The sequence below is a fragment of the Acomys russatus genome, chromosome 30, assembly GCF_903995435.1.
Source record: "Acomys russatus chromosome 30, mAcoRus1.1, whole genome shotgun sequence".
Taxonomy (NCBI): domain Eukaryota; kingdom Metazoa; phylum Chordata; class Mammalia; order Rodentia; family Muridae; genus Acomys; species Acomys russatus.
The window spans coordinates 37,618,550-37,640,271 of record NC_067166.1 but is presented as its reverse complement, the minus strand read 5'-3'; the positions used below and the strand labels follow the sequence as shown (position 1 = coordinate 37,640,271).

Genomic DNA, 21,722 nt, shown 5'->3' with positions numbered 1-21,722 from the left:
TTATGTATACCAAAAGGTCACAGATGGTAGAAAGATTTGTTACCATTAGAAAGTGTAGCATTTTGTGATTATAAAATTAATCTGTCTCTAAATCTGTTTAAAGAGTTTTTGCCATCTAATGAGCAATATAAATTATTAATATTTTCATGTTCTTGGGGACATTCACAGCCATAATTTTACCAACACAGCTGTTTGACCCAGTGACATCATGTTTTGCATATTTTTGCATTTTAATGACTTAGTCATTTAAAAGGTTACAAAGAAACCATAACTCATAAGTAATTAAATTATTTAGCAGAGGAAGTATGAGAAGATCTTCTGACATAGGTTACTCTTGGAAGGAAAATTCATAGCTGTACTCAGTTGCACCTGTTTGTTGGGAAATAAACATGTGTAAAAGCACTTCTCTTACATTATGAAATGATGCTACTTACGCAACGTGCAAATGCATACAAACAGACATCTCAGACGGTGCATTTGCTTTGTTAGGGAGCACATTTACATACTATTAGGACAATCACACACATAGCTTATCATTTAAGGCTAATCATTCCCTAAAGTGTATTTAGGTAGGGGCTCTTTAATATTATGCCTTCTCCTTCTTACCTCCTGCCCTTTCTTGAAAATTACAATAGTTTCTTATAGTCTTTTCAGAGATTTGTGCTTGATTCTTATTTGAAACTTTCTACTGAACAGAAATATCTTAAAATGAAAATGTAGTCTTCAGTCTAGTATATAGGTATACTCTTACCTATCCCAAACGCAATGCATCGTAGACAGTAGTTGCTTATTAAATACTTGTCGCATGAGATCAGTATTTAATGCATTATTAACTCAGTGAATACTTGAATTTCTTTATGGAGTCCTTATCCTTTGCATGTGAAATGTAGGCAGGGGATGCACAATATATTCCTGAGCAATAAAATTATCTCAAATGTAATATTTTAATTGAAGGAAGTGGAGAAGATGGCGTATTTTAAGATAGAATGATTTATGTACACTAGTTCTTAAGCAGGTTCTATCATCAACTCAAGCACATGTTTATGCAATACGCGCTTGGGTCAAAGGACAATAGTTGAAAGACCACGTGCCACCAGGAATGCACAATAGCTGATATTTATCTATGTTATAATGTATTTTAATAGGAAGGTAGGAGAATATTGGTCTAAAATATAGTAGTTTAACTAATGCGCAGAGTAGTAATGCTTATAAATCTGAAGATCAAACTGCTTTGGATCATTTAATAAAGATGCGTCTGTAAGGGTTCCTGAGGTCTCTTTAGGGACTTGGATCTGTCATCGACTGGTCACCAGTTAGAACTCTTATTTACTTTCACTTCAGTGTGTTAGAGGGTGTGTGTGTGTGTGTGTGTGTGTGTGTGTTTTAAAGCAGCCAAGCATCATAAAATTTCCATAAAGCTGTAGCATAAAATCTTCTTTCTGTCCTTATATTATTTATTTTGTGGTGAGAGTGAATTCTGGGAATGCTTCCATAGAGAAATTATTGACAAGTATAAGAAATATCTATGAAGTTTAAGCATCACAGTTCTGTAAAACCTAGGGGAAAAGTTAGAAGACCAGGTGAAATTTTGGGTAAGAGCGAGGTGAGTTTTTAAAAATAGCGCTTGGATGACCTGGCATGTCAGAACTGGAGACAAGGGTGTGTGTTTGTCAATATATCCTTCATGTTTTACAGACTCCTAAGGGAACAAGGGAAGATACAATTTCACCTTTTCTGTGCCAAAACATTTTAATTATATCTCCTTCCAAGTACAGCGGTTCAGTAACCAAGGAGCTGACATTGATGCATGTGTTGATAAAGCTGCAAACATTCAAAATGAGATTAACGAAGATTTTGAGCAAAGGGTGACAGCTAATTTTGCACAGAATTCTGCATCTCATTCAGGCCACTGTATAATAGAATATTTTATAACTGTTTTGTTATTCAAAATGACTTTTATGATATTTATGTTTGTGGATATCTGTGTATCATGCTCACATTCTCTTTCCTGTGGATTAAAACTATTTGAAGCTGCTGTAACCTTGAAACAATATTAAAGGAGAGAAGAAAAACTTCTCGCCCTAAGTTTTTTTAGTTTTGTTTTGTTTTTTTGTTTCTTTGTTTTTGAAAATCATACTTCATCTTTGGACCGCTGATTTACCACAGTTACTTTTGAACATACAAGCTAGAAAAGAGACAGCGATGACACACATGTATTTGTGATAATGCTTAGTATGCATTCATAAAATGACCAAGAAAAGTTATATTTGTTTAGTAAATTGATGAAGCTGTAGTAGCTTTACACTCTTGGGCTCATTTTAAGCACCTTTCTGTATTTCTTTTCTTTCTTTCTTTCTTTTTCTTTAATTCTCCATTTGGAGTCAGTTGACAGTCTTCTTTTATTTTTCTTTTAATTCTAAAAATTTTCTTTCTTTCCTTATTCACTCACTTCTCCATCTGCTTTCACTTTTGTTTGCTTGGGCCGTCTCTCATCCCAACTTGATAATGAGGAATGCAGTGTGACCCTGACCTCTATCAGCCCATGCATGACCTTCTGACTCTGCCATATAACCTTTGACCTTCTCTTTGACAGCTTGATTAATTACCCTGTGTTATGATTTATGAGTAAGTGCTATGTAAAAATAATAGACAACAGGTGGTCCTCTGAAAACTTTTTGTTGCATGTTTTCTTTTACCGACTAACTTGATGATCTAGTTGAAGAATAGGACTTATCTGGGATAATCTATGCTGGTCCATATTACAGTTATTATATCCCGTACATGGCATGAAAATTCATGAAACTGCCAAGTGAAGGATAATCCTGATGAATATTTTATAGAATATTTGCAGGGTACAGTTACCTTAATGCATCTTGAGAAGACTCACGAAGGGGAGTCAAGTGTCATTTCAGGCATTTCAGTGCCAGGTCACGTCTTGAGAAAATTGCTGAAATCATGGAGGGGGCATTTTCCAAGCAGAGCTACAACTCCAACAGCTATGTTTACTTTAACGCTTCACCAGTGACTTCTGATTGGTTGTCGTGACCTCATCTCACTGTTGCACCTAGGGTGTTGCAATAGTGACATGCGCATACCCTTCTTGTGAAGAAAAAAATAAACATAACTTAACTCTTTCAGAAACGATGAGTGGACAGTTGTTTGTCCACTTAACTGTGGGCAGTTACATATGACACATTTGGAGTTTCATTTGCCTTGAGGATGAACACCTGTCTTCTCTCAAGTGAAGCAGGTAGATTGCTGAACTTGAAGAATATGATTGATATATCTGTGTAAAATGATCTCCCACAGAGCTTTGCCTGGAGACCGAAATGGATAGTTCCACGGGTCAAAAGGTTCTAGTGTGGCCTTGCCCTCTCTGGTCACATGTGGCTTCCAGGATTGGCAAGTTAATATGCCGAGCTGAGTACTTTCAGCTGATTCTTTTTTTTTTAAGCTACTCATGGGAGATTTTAGAAGCTGTAGAACTTGTCTCTATTTTCCATTTTTTTTTTTTTTTACAGTTGGAAATGAGTATACAAACTTCTATAAACCTTTTTTTTTTTATAGTTTCATTTGAAATGAAAAGTAGGCTTTTCTGTCAGTTATTGCTAGATTTCTATCTACACACCCTTGATAAGTAATGTTCTGTGCTGATTTACTTTTTCTAGCAAGGTTTCCTGTGTGTTTTTGTTTTGGACATCACCTGTCTGTTTCAGCTTATACCACTGTTTGCTGATTGAATGATAAATTATTATTTATTAGTACATTTTTAGTCTTCACGGTAAGAGGTCCTGGGGTCCTATGTGTTTTATATTAATCACAGCAAACAGTTATGCCAAAAATTGCTATGTTTTAGCACTAAACATTTGAGAGTGTCAGATTTAGAATTTATATGATTTAGAATTTATAAATACCGACCTGGAATGGAAACCATGGATATAGCTACACACGCATTGAAATGGAGCCTGAGAAATTAAAGCTTCCTTTCTTTTTTTTTTTTTTTTTTTTCTTTTTTAGGGAAGCTGGATTTTGCTGTCTTGTGCGCATTTCAGTATGATTGTAACATTTCAGTTTTCTTTTTTTTTCACATACATTTATTTGATTACACATGCATAAAACAAAAAGAAGGCCTCGCCAACAAACTACAAACAGCATGGAGAACCATGTGACAATCATGAGTTCTACAAATGTAACAGTCATAGTGATTTGGCTATTTGTATTTGTCAAACTCGAAGTAAACATCTTTCTTGTCTTGTTGGGTCCAAATTTCTGAATGAAATGCAGTATCTATCCTATCTCATCTCTATGAACTTTATTCCCTTATCTTGATCTAAAAAGATCTTATACCCTCCAGTGCTTGTCTTCTTGAAAACCTTCTTGCTCTAGACTGCAGGTCAAACCTAAGAGTCAGTTAACAGCTTTGTGTGTGCTTTGTCACCCGAAATGTTGCATATTCAAAATGATTTGGGTAAATGTGATAAAAGATGTTCTAAGCCTTATGTAGTTGCACTGTTAGATAACCAGCTTGATCATTTGATCTTGTTAAAGGTAACAGAGCAGCTTTCCATGCATGTTTGGAATGCTGCAATTTTTCATCCTGTGGAATTTTTATGTCCTTAAGGAACAATTAAATATAAAAGGAAAGCTTCACTGTTGCCTTCAGAATTCCAAGCCCATGTTAAGGAGGCTCTCTTTTAAAGAGTAGCATTACGTGGTTCTTAATAATAAACTGGATGTCTGATTTTATTTTGTAGACTTATAAAACTTTACATTCAGTAAAGATCATACCATCAGTCATTGTACTTACCTTGTTGTGTGTTATTTAATTATTAGGAATATAATTATGTTTTAAGTTGAAATATATTCTTACTGTTGAGGTTGTAAGTTCTATTTTTAAAAATTAACTGATGATATTTTGTCTCTGCGTTATACCACTTTATTTTCTTTACACCTTGGCTGCCATATATTAGTGTTGATATTACCAAAGTCTTTGAATCTTATGTAAAAGTCCTTTTGACATTCTGTGTCAAAGAGAAAGGAAGAAACATGTGAGGTTTGGCTCCATATGTCTGTAGTTAAAATGTAGATAAGATAATGCGAATACCTGTGGTGGCTTTATTCTACTTTTTATAAACTTGTTATAAATTATCTATGTGAACATTGTTTCAGTTAATTTACTATGAAAATATTAATTCAAACTATTAGTTATTATTACCAGAAATGTTATTTAATTTGTATCTTATTTTTTAGGAAATAAGATACAAAATTATTTTGTGATCACTACTATTTTAATTAAATTGACAGTTTGAAATGTTTACAAGATAAAGTATTTTTCAAATAATTTGGGTAATTAAAGATAATAATTTAGCTGTTTCAGCATTTATTGTCAACATCTAAGTTTTTTAATTCTTTAATTGACGTATGTTGTGGTGATTTAGAAGTAGTATCATTTTTCTTCTTTTGATGCCTCAGTGAAAAATTGACATTGTGACTTTAGAACATTGAGTAAATGAGTCATGTAATTCTCAGTTACATAATCAATAACTTACACAAATACTACTTCTTTGATGATTTATGTATGTCCATTTTTTACATTTATTTAAATGGGACTTCTCACATTTCAGAATTCATTGAAAATCAACTAGGCTCTAGTTGTTTGTTTGTTTGTTTAGTTTTTTGTTCTTTATCTAATTTCCAAAAACGAGGTTAAAATGCTCAGAGAGGTTTGCTAATTCTGGGGAATATTATTTTTTTCTCATTGCAAGCCCTTCTTATATTATTATATAGATTATATAAAATGAACATCATCTTACATAATCAATAGTTTGTCACTTTGTTGCCCTGAGTTTGAATATTTCTATCATTACAGTGCTTTCCACAGCCTATAAAATTTAAAATTGAAATTGGGCTTTTTAACTTGTGTATGCATATGACAAGATGTGTGTGTGTGTTTGTGTGTGTGTGTGTGTGTGTGTGTGTGTGTGTGTGTGTTTGTCAGAGAAAGCAGGCAGGAAACATGACAGGAGACCACTTACTCACAGTACAAAATCTAGTGAGGATGCAGTTTTCTTTTTGGCCTGTGGTGACCTTTTTGGACTATGTCCCTTATACCAGCGACAGTGTCCTGAATGTCTGCATTTCACTGTGTTTAGCAGAGTGTAACAGTGCTGTTTAACTTACTGTGGTGGGAGGAGAAGTTATAAGTGGAATTTGAGAAGGGCGTGACAAGTTGTGAGAGCCACAAGGAAGAGGGTTAGGAACTTTCTTCAAATGTGATTTTAATAACTAGTCAAGTGTGTCCAACTGTAGAAAATCACCAAGTGACAATCTGTCTACCTGACAGTGATCACAGTGAATTACAAGACTTTTGAATAGCTATACATATTAAATAAAGAGGCTTAAATAAAATGTCTTTTGTTGGTAAAACTTTTGATTCACCAGATAACAAAGTTAAAAAAGAAAACATGCAACATCTCTCTTGCTTTGAAGTATGATGTTTAACGTTTTAAACTACTTTATCAGTGGTTCATAAGAGAGGTGAAGGTTTTATTGAAGGTTCTGTTGAAGAATATATGGCATTTTCTTCATCACTTTGTCATATACTGTGAGTTTTCACATGCATAAAATAATTATATCTTAATAAATAGTACTACCACAAAACCAGAACTTTAGTGATTTTGAAATTTTCAAGCCAGAAATGAGTTTAGTCAGCAATATCCTTTGACTAGGCATGAAAATGGTAAGAATTCCAATGAAGTTTACAATTATTTCATTAGATTAACTATAAAGAGAATAAAAACAAACAAAAAGCCCACGACCACACGATAGCATATTTAAATTAAGAACTTGAGTCAACATCAATATTGATTTTTTTAGACTAATGCTATCAGTATTTTACAAAATATCTTCTTATGTTTGGTTTTCTTTGATATCTGAATTTCCTGCAGAAAATTCTATAGTTACAGTTTGAAAACTACACTTGTTTTTAGTAAGGATGGAGATCTTACAAACTTTATTTTCTGTGGCTCTTACTTTCTGTCATATTACACTCTAGGTATGACTTTAAAAGACAAGAGCATAATTAAGACATTCACAATACAGAATTGAATAGAAAAGACATATAATCACTTCAAATTTTGCTATTCCTTAAACTCGGTAGAGGCTGCTGTTTCTAATGTTTAGATTAGTTCATCAGTTCAGCCTAAATATCCGATGTTTTTAATCATACCTGCAGGAACGTTTTCCTTGTGAGAAATGAGTAAGTCAGGAAAATATATGTTTAAAATCTAAAGCCCTACAAGCTCAGAAAGTTGTGTTTTTAAACTTTGGAACTCACAGCTTCAGGGCACTAGGTGTTAACCCGGGCAGGCTGTCCAGCGGCCAGGAAACACAGCACTCCAGTCATCCATCCTCCTGCTTTATTTTGCTCTATGATTTTTTTATTCTTTCTGGATGGGCAGAAACTAAGGCCTAAGAGGCACTGGTAATACAGTTTTCTCAAGACACATACAATGCAGTGTGAATGGATTTTTGTTTGATTATTTCTTTTAATCACACTATGAGTAGATTTTTTTTTTATTTAAATTCATTATTTTTCCCTGTGGCAATGATGTCCACATAGTTTAACTTTTAAAACTTATATATGCTCTCTTGTGTGTGTAATAAAGGCAAACACTTTCAAACTTTACTTTAAAAATGTAATATATAATCTTTCCTAAAAGAATATGTTAGTGACTTTAAACTATATTTAATCTTTCCTAAAAGAATATGTTAGTAACATATATATATATTGCCTAAGGTTTTAGGATATCTTCATGGATTGAAATAAATTCTGATATTAAATTATATCACTGTTTTTTTTTTTTTTTTTCATTTCAAAACAGGAAGGGTATGGAGTCATAGTCCTGAACCCAAATGAGAACTATATTGAAGTGGAAAAGCCAAGAACGCGCAAACAGCCATCTTGTGAGGGTGCAGATGAGCCGGCAGAGAAGCGGGAGAGGAGAGAGAGGGTCTCCAGAGAAGCAAAGAGGCGCCGTGACTTCTTCTATGAGAAGTACCGTAACCCCCCAAAAGAAAAGGAGACGCTGCAGCTGTTCATCAGGGTGAGAAAGAGCGCCGCTTCCCTTAGCTGTGTCTGTGCTTTCCTCAGCATCTCATCTCATCTCAATTGTTTTATTGTTTTTGGAAGCTGTTGATTCTTGTAGTCTGCCTGGATAGGATTTTTTTTCATTGAAATTACAAAATATATCACTTATTTCAGCATGACACTTTATACTCTAATGAATCTCTAATGCAAATGCTATTGTCATTTGCTAGCTCAAGGGACAGTTTCTAAAGTTTTAATATGATACGTGCAAAAGGAAGAACGTTTAAATGCACTTCTCCAGTATATTAGTACTTTAAGGTCCTATGAGAACAATATAGCAATAATTCTGAAAGATGTAAAACTGCCTTCATTTGGTGTGGCCATCTTCACCAGATGATGTGTGTGACCATCCATCCACAGTGTCTCTGGTATTCCAGGAGGAAAGTAACTAAAACTTCAATAACTGGTTAAGCCCACAGCATTCAGAGGCAGTGCAGCGAGGGCATCACTGGTGTTTGCCCCTGTCACGCACAGTGAGCCTTTGCACCTGTAGCTCTGCATCATGGAATCAGTCCGTACAGGAGTGCCACCCGTGGACACTGAGCTCTGTAGTGATACAGAGGAACATCTTAGCACTTAGGCATATTCCTTTATGACACGTTTTCAAAGTGTGTGTGTTATGTTTGTTAGGATTTAACAGTAAAGTATGAAAGAAATGCTCCTGGATAATAAGTGGATATGTTCTTTGAAGTTGATTAGTTCAGTATACTTAAACTTGAAAATTAATATATTACATTTATAGAGAGAGTTGGGGATGAAGCATGGTTCACGGTGGAGTCTAGATTGTTCTGGAACTTGCTGTGTAATCCATGTAAGCCAGGTTTCACTTAAAGTTGATTATAGTTCTATCTTTCTCTGCTGATATTACCATGTGATCCACCAGTCCTGTCTGTACCCTTTAGGATAGTAACATTTCAGAATATTCAACATGGCTCATGTTTATGTTTATCACTAAAAATTATTAATGAAATATTTTATACCATTTTTGAATGAAAATGCATTGGTTACTTGTTTTAATTCTTTATGTTCTTTTAGGTCATGACACAGTCTTTCTGTTTTTAGAAACTGAGCTTTAACACCAGTCTTTTAACAGAGTCATGTGTAAATTCCCGACACCCTGAAAACTAATCAGGGTGTCCTGACCAGGAATCTGCGGAACATTTAATGCTACGAGGAAAGTAGTTAGATTATAACATTCCACTTTTCACAGATCATCCCATTGTTTAATACTGGTTGTATTCTGTTTGTCCTGCTATATACATATGACGGTCTTGTACAACTACACCAAAAGTGTGATACTGGCATTTTAGGCTATTTGTTGTCCTTATTTCTTGCCATATTATCCAGTCTGTTAACCACTATTTATGACAAAGTGCGTCTCATATCCAGATTCAGAAATGACTTTTATAAGGCTTTTTGAATATACAAACCATAAAGAATGTGTGTGTGTGTGTGTGTGTGTGTGTGATACAAACAGACAGTGACTTGCTGTTGCTTCCTCATTATTTGCTTGTAATTTGTAGAAAATAAATGTCTCAAACACCCTTTGCCTTTTCATTCTCTTTTGCCACCATTGCTTTGGTTCCCCCTCCCCTGTATTTATATGTATACATTTTCTTTAATTTCTTCATCTCTGCAACTCTGAAGATAGTCTGTTGGTTACTAAGACTTGGTCTCTTTTGTTTTGCCCTTTATTTTTCATTTAATTCTTTTCTATTTTTATACTCCAGCTATTTTTACTTCTTTTGTTCATCTTCTGTGTTTATTTGTGGAGGAAGAGAGGAAGATTGGCTTTTTTGTTTTGTTTTTGTTTTTTTGTCCCATTTGCCCCAAATGAAGTTCCCATATAAAAACACCCATTTACACCATACAGGTTTATATGTATGGCTTTTTACATTAATAACATATTATCTTAACACTTTCTCTTAAAATCACCTAGGATTATGCATAATAGTATGTGTGTGGTAAAATATTTCAACATACTTCTGAATAGCAAGTCTTTATCCTATAATGGGAAAGAGAAAGTCTCATCTGATATATGGTGCATTCCTTCTTAGATAAAACTCGCCCAATCAAGAAATTACTACTTTCTTCCACGTGTCTCTGAATATTATCAATATTACCAGTTTCAGAGTCAGAGCATGGTATCTGAGGAGGAGAAATCAATTCTTATTTATATTCTTATTCATTCAGTTATCTTTAGAAATACTCATGTGTTCTTTGAGAGATGCATATAATATTTTTTCATCTTGTTTGCCAACTCCAAACCCTTCCCATCTCTACCCACCCAGCTTTGTGTCCTTTGTTTGTAATAACTCATCAGAACCAATTTATGGGTGTATGGTTGTCCACTAGCGTATGGGTGACTTACCAGGGACTACCCTCCTAGACAAACTGTGTCTCCTTTCCCAGCAGCTAACAAATGCTAATAGTACCATAGCCGGGGATGGAATTTCATGCCCAAACTCTGTGAATATGTTGGAATTTGGTCTGGCTTGGGCTTATGAGAGTTTTGTACAAGACCTATTCTTTCTCCAACCGTAGGTTCTTGACCTTGTGATGGTGCTGGGCATGGGATTCATCCTATGGAGCAGGTCTTCTCTCCAGTCAGGAATTGGTTGGTTATAGTAGGTAGGAACAGGTAGAAGTACATTTTCAAATGAAGTTATTAATATGGGCTCTCGTGCCCATATGTCTATACCATATTGTCCTGCCCATCGCAAACAAAATGTGGAGCTGAAATAAGAAAATGAAACCATATTTGGTAAAAGTATGGTATAGTGTAGTCACATCTGATGAGAATAAAGATTGATTATTTAAAATATTACATTTGTTTTTTAGGACTTATTTATATTTTAATTAAATGTGTATGGATGTTGTGCCTGCATGTGTTGTACAGTTACCACTTATGTGCAGTACCCCCAAAGACCAGAGCAGGGCATTTGAGCTTTGGAAATGGAGTTATAGATGGTTGTTAGCCACCATGTGGGTGCTGGAAACTGAACCCAGGTACTGTGCTTGAACAATTACTCTTAACCTCTGAGTAATGTTTTCACTCTGTTTGTGTGTGTGTGCGTGCGTGTACACGCACATGCATGTGCATGCATATGTGTATGTATGTACACACATACCACATCATGACTGTAGAGGTCAGAAGACAACTTTGTGAAGGTTCTCTTCTACCAAGTGGGTCTCTGGAATTAAAATCAGGTTTTCAGTCTAAGTCACCTCATCTCCCTTAAACAAAGATGTCTGGCCAGCTCTATATAGTAGAGACTATATGTTCTTGCTTAATAGGATAATTTATATTGATTCAGACTTATACGAGACTGTGATCAAGATAATATGAACTTTATGGGGACCAAAACCTTAGTCTGTTTTACTGAGTGCACTATCTGTTTAGCCTGCAAGAGATCCATCATAATATACACTTGTAGAATAGACTTTTCTCAATAATTTGAATAGGGTGACAGAGCCATTAATTAAAATAAAAAAGCAAGGTTATTTACTCCAAATAAATTCTATACTACTAATGTATATGGCTTGATTTTTTTCTGTGTGGTTACATTTTAACTAAAACAAGCAAATGAAAGCTATATTACTGGTTTCCTACCTAATCCAGCATCTAAGATAAGGTTCAGAAAAGTAAGAGTTCATTAATTAGTATAAGTAGTAGGTTAAGATTTATTGTTGATGGACTTAAACATTATTACTTGAATATATAAAATAGTACCTCATTTTTCTTTCTTAACCGTATTGTTAATGCTAAAGTTACGGGTTTAGCCTCAACCTTAGCTAAAGTTATTTCTATTTCACAAATCTGCTCACATTTACCCTAAGGATGTTTGCTTTATACATTTGTTACTATGTACACGCTTGATACTTTGTCAAATCTCTAACTTTGTTTTCTTTCTTTTCCCTTAATCATTCTTTTCCTTTACCCAGATCAAGTACGTCCATCTCTGCCGCTATAGCCCGTAGCTGGGGCTTACTAAAACCTCTGAATACAATTACAAATAGTTTGCCTCGTCATGTTTTAACATTTGTTATTTTGAGATAACTACTGCATTTTTGTCTCATAATTTTGTTATTATTGTTGTAGGTTTGCATTTTATTTGTCTGCCTGCATCTCCCTGTAATCCTCTGAATCATTGAATATGCTTTATACATTTTTCCGTTGTGATTCAATGCTAAGCAATAAGCAAATAGAGACACTTTTTCCAGTAGTGCAGAGTACATTATGAGAGAATCAGGAAACAACACTAAATCCAATTACTAGACGTTAATCCCTGAAAAGAGAACAAACCAAGAAGGCTAGATCCTCGTGCATAGAAACATGCCTTCAACAGAGAAGTGGAAGTGAGTTATGTAGCAAATGAACTTTTTCTTAAAGGTTTATAATGTATTCAGTGTTTTGCCTCCATGTACTCCTGCGTGCCAGAAGAGGGCACCATATCTCATTATAGATGGTTGTGCCCCACCATGTGGTTGCTGGGAATTGAACTCAGGACCTTTTGAAGAATAGCCAGTGTTCTTAATCTATGAGCTATCTCTCTAGCTCATCACATGATCTTTTTATAATAGGATTAAGAAGATCTAGTCATAGAGCTTGTAGAATAAAAGTAGAATACGGACAGAGGTAGACTTGATGCCGAACATCTAACACTGGGCTGTGACTACTCAGACATCTTTTTCCTAAGCTGAGACTACATGTGCTGACAGCAAATAAAAGTTCAGACAACATGAAAAAATTTTTAAGAAGGAAAAAGATACTAAATTTGGATATAAGGAGGAAAGTTACAAAACCATCAAAGAAAAAGTCCAAATGTGAAGGAGAAATTTATAGAGCTTGGCAGCCCCTGCACTGCACATTGAAGATCTTCAAGTGTTTGTGGATTGGCTGCTTGTTGACATCCATCCAAAACTTTATTCTTAACACTCAAGATCTCTGGTGTAGTCTAGTTTTCTAACTGATTTTTAAAGCCTTTATTTGAATTTCTTCCTCTCACTCTTTTTTCATTTGATTTTTTTAAAGATCAGTATTATCTTTTTTTTTTTTTTTAAGCTCCTGCTGGGTCCCAGCAATCCCTTTATTGTCTTGCTTTAATGACTCATTGGCATTTCTGTTTCTTTTTATTTTCTTATAATTTTTTCACAGTATATCCCGATTGATATTCCCTCACTTGTATCTTCCCATTCCCCCCTCCTTTCACCCTATTTCCCTCCCCTAGACCTGTGACAGAAGGGGACCTCTTCCCCCACTAATATGATCATAGCCTGTCAAGTCTCGTCCTGCTAGCCTACTTCCCCTTCCTCTGAGTGCCACCAGGCCTCCCCACCAAAGGGAAGTGGTCAGATAGAGGACACCAGAGTTCATGTCAGAGTCAGTCCCTTCTCTCCCCACAACCATGGAGAATGAGCTGTCCATTGGATAGATCTGAATAGGGGGGGTCTAGGCTTACTGCATGCATTGCCCTTGGTTGGTACAACAGTTTGTGCGGGTCCTCCCAGATCCAGATCCGCCATCCTTGATGGTCTTTTTGTGGGGCTCCAGGATCCTCAGGGTCCTTCTATCTCTCCATTCTTCCATACCTCTCTCACCTGGAGTCCAATAGCTAGTACCGGCATCTGTCCCAATACCCCACTGAGTAGAGTCTCTCAGAGGACATCAATGTTGGGCTACTATCCACTTTTAAGTGAGTATATACCATGTGTTTCTTTCTGTCTGGGTTATCTCACTCAGGAGGATCATTTCTAGTTCTGTCCATTTGTCTGTAAATTTCAAGGTTTTCTTGTTTTAAATAGCTGAGTCTTATTTCTTAGTGTAAATGTAGCACAGTTTCTTTATTCATTCTTTGTCTGAGGGACATCTAGGTTGTTTCCAGATTCTGGCTATTACAAATAAAGCTGCTCTGAACATAGGTGAGCAAATGTCCTTGTTGTATGGTTATAGCATCTTTCAAGTACATGCCCATGGGTGGTGTGGCTGGGTCTTGAGGAAGCCCTGTTCCCAGTTTTCTGAGAAAGCACCAGATTGATTTCCAGCGTGGTTGTACAAGTTTGCACTCTCACCAGCAATGAAAGAGTGTTCCCCTTTCTCCACATCCTTTCCAGCATGTGCTGTCACTTGAGTTTTCAATCTTAGCCATTCTGATGGGTGTAAGATGGAATCTCAGAGTCATTTTGATTTGCATTTCTCTGATGACTAAGGACATTGAAGACTTCTTTAAGTGTTTCTCAGCCATTTGATATTCCTCTGTTGAGAATTCTGTTTAGCTCTCAATGCCACTTGTTAATTGGGTTACTTGATTTAACTTCTTGAGTTCTATATGTATTTTGGGAATTAGCCCTTTGTCAAATGTAGAGTTGGTGAAGATCTTTTTCCAGTCTGGAGACTGTCCCTTTGTTCTGTTGACGATGACTTTTGCCCTACAGAAGCTTTTCAGGTTCAGGAGGTCCCATTTAGTAATTGTTGACCTTAGAGCCTGGGCTGTTGGAGTTCTGTTCAAGAAGTTGTGTCCTGTGCCGATGAATTTAAGGCTCTTCTCCACTTTTTCTTCTAATAGATTTAGTGTGTCTGGTTTTATGTTGTGGTCTTTAATCCACTTAGACTTGAGTTTTGTGCATTATGATAAATATTAATCTACTTGCATTTTCTCCATGTTGTCATCCAGTTAGACCAGCACCATTTGTTGAAGATGCTATCCTTCCTCCTTTTATGGATTTGGCTTCTTTGTCAAAAATCGAGTGTCCATATGTGTGTGGATCTATTTCTGGGTCTTTGGTGTGATTCCATTGATCAACGAGCCTATTTCTATGGCACTACCATGCAGTTTTAATTCCTATTGCTCTATAGTACAGCTTAGGGAAACTACACCCTTCACAATAGCCATAAATAATATAAAGTATCTAGGTGTGACTATAACCAAGCAAGTGAAAGACTTTTAGGAAAAAAAACTTCAACTGAAGAAGGAAATTGAAGATGATATCGGAAGATAGAAAGATCTCCCTTGTTTGTGGATCAGGAGAATCAACATAATATAAATGGCCATCTTATAGATTCAGTGCAATCCCTACTAAAATACCTACACAATTTTTTAAAGATGTTGAAAAATCAATTCTCAACTTCATATGGAAAAACAAAAAACCTAGAAATAGCTAAAGCAATATTGTACAATAAAAGATTCCTCCGGAGGCATCTCCATCTCTGCTCTCATTTTAATTTTTGCAATTATTAAAAAGCCACCAACTCTGAAAAACTGAAGCTTTTTTAAAAGACTGTAATTTTGATATTCTGAATTGAGTGTGTTGACAATGTTAGTGAGGACTGACAAAGATCATACTGTCTTGCTTACTGTTGTCACTGTAGCCATTGTAATGTAGAATTTTAGCAACAAAATTATGTGTAAATTAGGGAAAACTATTGTTTAATCCTTGGAGCCAAGTACCTTATTTTCTTCATGCAGTTTGAGTCTTCCTTCTTCAAAATGCTCAGAACAGAAGTTTTCCAGATGGTGGAGTTTTTCTGATTTTGGAACTTATGTATAGCCTCATGATCTGAAGTGCAGTAAAATTCACACATTTTTTGAGTAGTGACCAGCTTGTGTACTCAAGTATTTGCATTTTCTTCTTCTCCGGTTTCTAGTAAATAACCAATCTCTTTTCATGTTTGTGTAAGAATCTAATGCACATCGACAAGCTTAAATAGCATGTGCGCCTAAAACTGTAAGCTTAAGCAAGTATATTTTAGTTGCTGAATGCCTGTGAGCAGGTGTGACTAAATAGTTGATTATTGGTACCATTCTGATGCACGCGGAGCAGAGCCTAAGAGATCAAAGGACTTACTCTTTCCTGTAGCAACTTCCTTAACTATGAAGTAATGTACTTTCTATAATATATTATGGCTTATTAAGGGGATTGATTTGGTCTAGGCAATAAACATTGTCAGACATGCCTGGCAGGAAAACCTGCTTAATATGTTTTGTAATAAGATGGAATTTTTTGTTCTCGAAAACATCTGCCAACTCAATTCAAGAGTGAAGACAGAAAATGTCATCAATTCAGTGGTAATTCTATAAATTTAGTTTCTCTCTAAGCAACACATATAAGACACACAAAATTTCCAGTGTTAACCACCGCTGGTTATAGTACTTTGTAAAACGATGAAACAAAAACATTTTATTTTTATATAATGTGTTAATTAATTCATTATGAATTTTAATATTTCAGCTGATAAAATCTAACAAGCATCTTGCCAACAGATCATTTTTTTAAAGCATCTGTTTTTTAATGTGTTGGGTTGAGAACTGAGTCAAATAGCTAAATATGTACATATTCATTTAAAAAACCATATTTCTACCCCAATAATTACAGACACACAGTTTTCACTCCTTGGACCACCAGGGGCTGCTGCTGTCCATATTGGATAGCATTTCTTAGAAATAAGTGCTATATCTTTAGCTCTCTTGAGCCCAGAAATTCTTAGGAAAATATGCTTTGCATTGTAGATCTAATCATCAGTATACAATTGTTTATATATGTGTGCATGTACACACACACACACACACACACACACACACACACACACACACATGCAAACAACCTGTATAATGTTATGTTTTTAAGGCTCACCATTTGGTCTTGGATAATCAATAGATGTATATGTAATAACAGCTAATGGAAAAAGAGGCCGTAACCCAGTGCATAGCTTTAATCCCAGTACTTAGGAGGAAGACGCAGATGGATCTCTGTGAGTTTAAAACCAGCCTGGTCTATAGAGGGAGTTCCAGGATAGCCAAGGCTACACAGAGGACCCCTGTCTTAAAAAAAAAAAAAAAAAAAAAAAAAAGAACAAAACAAAAATCCAAAAGGCTAATGCATTTGAAAGAGCAAGATGGTGGGCTTGGGGGGGGGGGGTGGAGAAAGGAAAAGGAATGGAGAAATAATATAATCATAATCTTGAAAAAATAATTGGCTTACATATTTTCACATACATGTTTAAACTTACAAACATCCTTGAGAATTTCACACATGTGTACCATTAAATATGGTCGTATATGTGCCATTTCTCTCTTCCAATGCTTATTGTCCCCATCCCCCCACTTCATGTCTGTGGGGCTCATGGATCATGCCTTCAGGTGGATTGACATGGGACTAGCAAGATTGAGCATATTTAAACTCCAGAAATCTCAAAATTGAGATTTAAATCTCATCCTGAGAATGGAAGGACCCTGTTTTCCTTGCCTGCCTCAGGAGCATGTGACACAGCCTCCAAGGTTACAGGAAGTCAGTGTTTTGAGCTTGTCTCCTGTTATCTTTTCCCCATGCAAATAGAGCATTGTCAGCATCCTAGTTCCAGCTAATAACCACATTCATCCTCAAAACTCCTCTCACTGCCCAAGGTTTATAAGTCCCCATTTCACATGAAAGAAAGGGGCTAGCACCATCTATTTCATCAATGACCATCTGAGGCTCACTGTTTATTATGGGGAAAGAAGGCTTCCTCCTCCTCAAAGGATTCACTGCTGGACCCCTCGTCTTGACTGCACTGGGGCCCAGCCACCAAGGGGCTCTACTGTGCAGCAGCCACCTTTCTCGTGCTGCTGCACCCACTGCAGTGCCCATCTGGGGAGGCGAGTGGCCAGCTGTTGCAGAAGCAGCCATTCTGTCCTCCGGAACCAAACCAGGCCTCCCCCAACTGCCTCTCAGTTTCTGAGCTCTGAGCCTCTGTTACTGGATATTCCCAAAGCAGATGAAGCTGCCACCCACTCGCCTGACTTAGTCTGAGCCCCTCTTTGCTGCTTGGCTTGGATTTTGGAGCCCTGAGCTCCCTGATGCCACCTGGCCTGGTGCTGGCAGTCCAGCTGATAGATCAGTAACACTGCGGAGAAATCTTTTCTCTGCACATCCAACTGAACCGGAAATATTCTGGCACAGATCTCTGGTTCCTGTTCTACTCCAGGTATTCCTGGGACAGGCAGAAACTTTGGCCCTTCGCTCTTTTGTGTATGGAAGCTGATGGCTCTGACCTTTTCGCTGAGTAAAGGGTGAAGTCTGGAGAGCACCCTCATCATCGATGCTAGATTTTGGATGGCATGATCTTATGTGAGTCTTGTGCTGGTAACCATGTTATGTCTATTTAGAAGACAACATTTGACAGCACCCTTCTTCCTCCTCCATCTCTGCATTCTCTCTTGCAGGGGTGTTGATAAAGATGCCCCATTTAGGAATGAGTATTCGGGCTCTTATTCTCAGCACTTTGACCATCCATGAGTCTGCCTTTCCTGCTGCCCACTACAAGAAAAGTTACTCTGACCACAGATGAGATCAGGCCAGGTGAATGAGGATAATGTTGGGCAGTTTTATGTTGGGCAGCATTTATAGCTGCCCCCAAGGAGCATAATGACTTCCTGGACAATGTTAGACATACTTATAAGGTATTTTATGTTTCTTCAAATTAACATGAAGCCTGTGTCATTGAAGGCACAACGTGATAATGTTTTTTAGAGTTTTAGAGGCTGATAAGACACAGGGCATGAGATTAGCAGTATAGAACTTGATCAATCTGAGCTGAGTTATATCTGTTCAACTTAGTGTGATTTAAGTAGATTTTCTCGCACCTCAGTTTTGTTTCTTAAAATTAGGACCATAAGACTCTAAGACCAGTAGTCTTAAGCTGCACATCTGAAAGTATGTTCACCTCATTCTCAAGGTAAAAATCACCTGAGAAAGAGCCAATTTCTAAAGGTCACTGGTTCTTGTGCCTTTTCTCTTTCTATGGCATTTTCTCTGACACCAGTGAGTTCTTTAAATCAACTGGACACCCAACAATTAAGTTCTGACTCATATATAACTTGTTAGAACTGCTCACAGAACTAAAGCTAAAGAAAATATTTTAGGCTTACCTGTTTGTTTGTTTGTTTTTCATGCTTCTAAAGCCTAATAAACAAAGTGTGTGTGTGTGTGTGTGTGTGTGTGTGTGTGTGTGTGTAGGGGGCAGTGAATGGGAACAAAGTATATAATATGCAAATCTACAATAAAAGCCACAGTTGCTGCAGAGTTGGTTTAGCATTGGTTAAAAGCACTTGCTGCTCTTTGAAAGGACCCAAGTTCTGCTCCTGGCACCTACATTGCATGACTCACAGCTGCTTGTGATTCAAACTTCAGAGATTCAAAACCCTTTTATGTCCTCTACAGGAACCCACAAAGATGTGGCATATACTCACAGAGACACAAGTTTAAAAAAAAAAACAATCAGTATGTCCTATTTTTAAAATGAGATCTGATAATAGTTTATGTGCTAGTCAGTACAGTGTGCACACCATTCCCTTCATCTCCCTACCTGCCCTTTTCCTTTGGGAAGAACTCTGTCAGAGGTCTTTCCCTGGCTTGTCTTCAGTGCTAAAAGCCTAAAAACTATTCATTCCCTAGAGAGCTTTCTGTTTATCTGGGTATAATGCCTGGTGTTGTTATGTTTTGGGCATGAAGTGTCTTCACTCAAAAGGCTTACATGGCAGGACAGTATCAGCCTGGTCGCAGCATTTCAGGAGTTTTGCAGACTTGCAGCTTTGGGACATAACTAGAGGAAGCAAGGAACTAGGGATTAGAGCTTGAAGTTGACCTGCCTCTGGCCACTTCATGTCCCCCTTCTGCTCTGCTATGCCATGTGCCCCCACTACCACAATGCTCTTTCTGAGCACACAGAACACTCACCCCAGAGTAATCATGAGCTAAGCCTTCTGAAACATGAAAAGACTTGTCTCCTTTAAGTTACTCTCCCAAGTATTGGTTACAGCACAGTAACTGATATAGATGCCCATCATTAACGGAGTTAAAACTGTCAAAATTTTAATAATAATTTAAAAATATTAAATAGAAAAATTACTATATTGTGGCATAATAATAATTTTTATGATAAGTAACTTCACTTTCCAAAGCAAAAGAGAGCAAATAAGCTATTTTTTAAAATACCTTTAATGTATGGAAGAATGGACACAGTTAAATTCTTACATTTATTTCTCTATTTACTCTCTTGAAATATGTTCTCTTCATTGATGAATATATGGACAATTTGGCCTCAAATAGGTACGCAGTTCTGAAAGGACTACTTTTTGCTGATATTTGTTTGTTTTTGAGATTGTAATTTAATTACAGCATTTCTCTTTCCTTTCCTCCCTCTGAACCCTTCTATAGTCCTTTCTCCACTCTTCTTCAAATTCATGGCCTCTTTTTCATTAGCTCATTATTGGTGTATATGTGTGTGTGTGTGTGTGTGTGTACACGTGTGTACATACATACATGTTTCTAAATATGCCCTGTTCTGCCATGTAACTCTACCTGTACATATGTTTCCAGAGCTGACTGTTTGCAACTGGACAACCCATTGATGTGCTCTCGCCTGAGGAACACCACCTCTGCCTATCCCAGCCATCCTCAGCTGCCTGTAGTTCTTGGTGTAGTGTTGGGGCCTCATGGGCTTTTCCTCATCTGGTTTGGCATGTTCATGGTGTCAGCCTTGTTCAACTCATGTTTGCGTGATCATTTTTGTGAACTTTCAAAGGTATAGTTTCTGCTATTACTAGCAGATATAATCTCACAGAAACTTGACCCTCTGGTTCGTACAATCCTTCTACGTGCTTTTCCACAATGTTCCAAGAGCCTTAGGTAAAGGAGTGCTTTGTAGATGTATGCACTGGGACTTGGATACACAGTTCTGCATTTTGAATTATTATTTTCTGTAGTGGTGCTCATCTATTGCAATGAAAAGTTTCCTTGATGAGGGGTGAAGACTAAACTTACTTGGAGGTATGAGGAAAATGTTCATATATTGTTATTAGGGATTGTTCTGGCATAGTAAATTAGTGGTTGTAGATTCTCCTTTAATGACCATGATTTTACTAGCACTGAATACATTATTGCGTGTATATACATAATAAGTTAGCACTGAAAACAAATACATAAGTATTTGTTTATGCTTCCAGTATCAGGCATGATATTCTTCTTGTTAAGCAGGTCTTACATTCTATTAGAGAACTATTGTTTTTCATATGTGTGCCATTGCTGCACAGGAGAGACTTTCCTTTGATGTTTATGAAAACTCAGTGAGATGTAGTTGCTGAGTGCAAACTAAGACACATTTCATACTCATGAGAATCTATTACTCTGTGTTGTGCTTTGAATGGATCTCATAACCATAAAGCATTTTGTGACATCATGGATTTTTCTATTTGACAAAGATTATTTCACTGAACTAAGAAGATTATGCAAATGTTCACAAGTTTTGTTATGTAGAAGTTAAGATCAATCCACTATTATTCATAGTAACATCAGAAACATTTTAATAATTAAAAAGTATCAAACATACTAGAAGAATACATGTTTCCTTAAATTTCCAGTTTAGTAATCTTAGATTTCATTGTTGGAAACAAACACCATCGTTTGATTTCCTTAGACTGCCAGGAATGCTTTGTGTATTTACCAGAGAGTAATTTTCACACACATAGATCTGAGTATTCATATGTGTCTGTCAGTCTCTTGAGGAACAATGACATTCCACTAAAACTGCCCATTTTTG

General features: G+C 36.5%; 1 protein-coding gene across 4 annotated transcripts in view; it reads left to right on the top strand.

Moving 5' to 3' along the window:
* Positions 1-21,722, top strand: part of Fam172a (family with sequence similarity 172 member A) — a 381,713-nt gene that overhangs the window by 153,685 nt on the left and 206,306 nt on the right. For 3 of the 4 annotated variants that reach the window (XM_051172349.1, XM_051172350.1, XM_051172348.1), the window contains one exon: positions 7,884-8,105. The exons of the other annotated variant lie outside the window; for it this stretch is intronic. In XM_051172349.1, the coding sequence (XP_051028306.1) occupies positions 7,884-8,105 (222 nt within the window). The remainder of the gene's footprint in view (positions 1-7,883; positions 8,106-21,722) is intronic. 4 annotated transcript variants of the gene reach the window in all.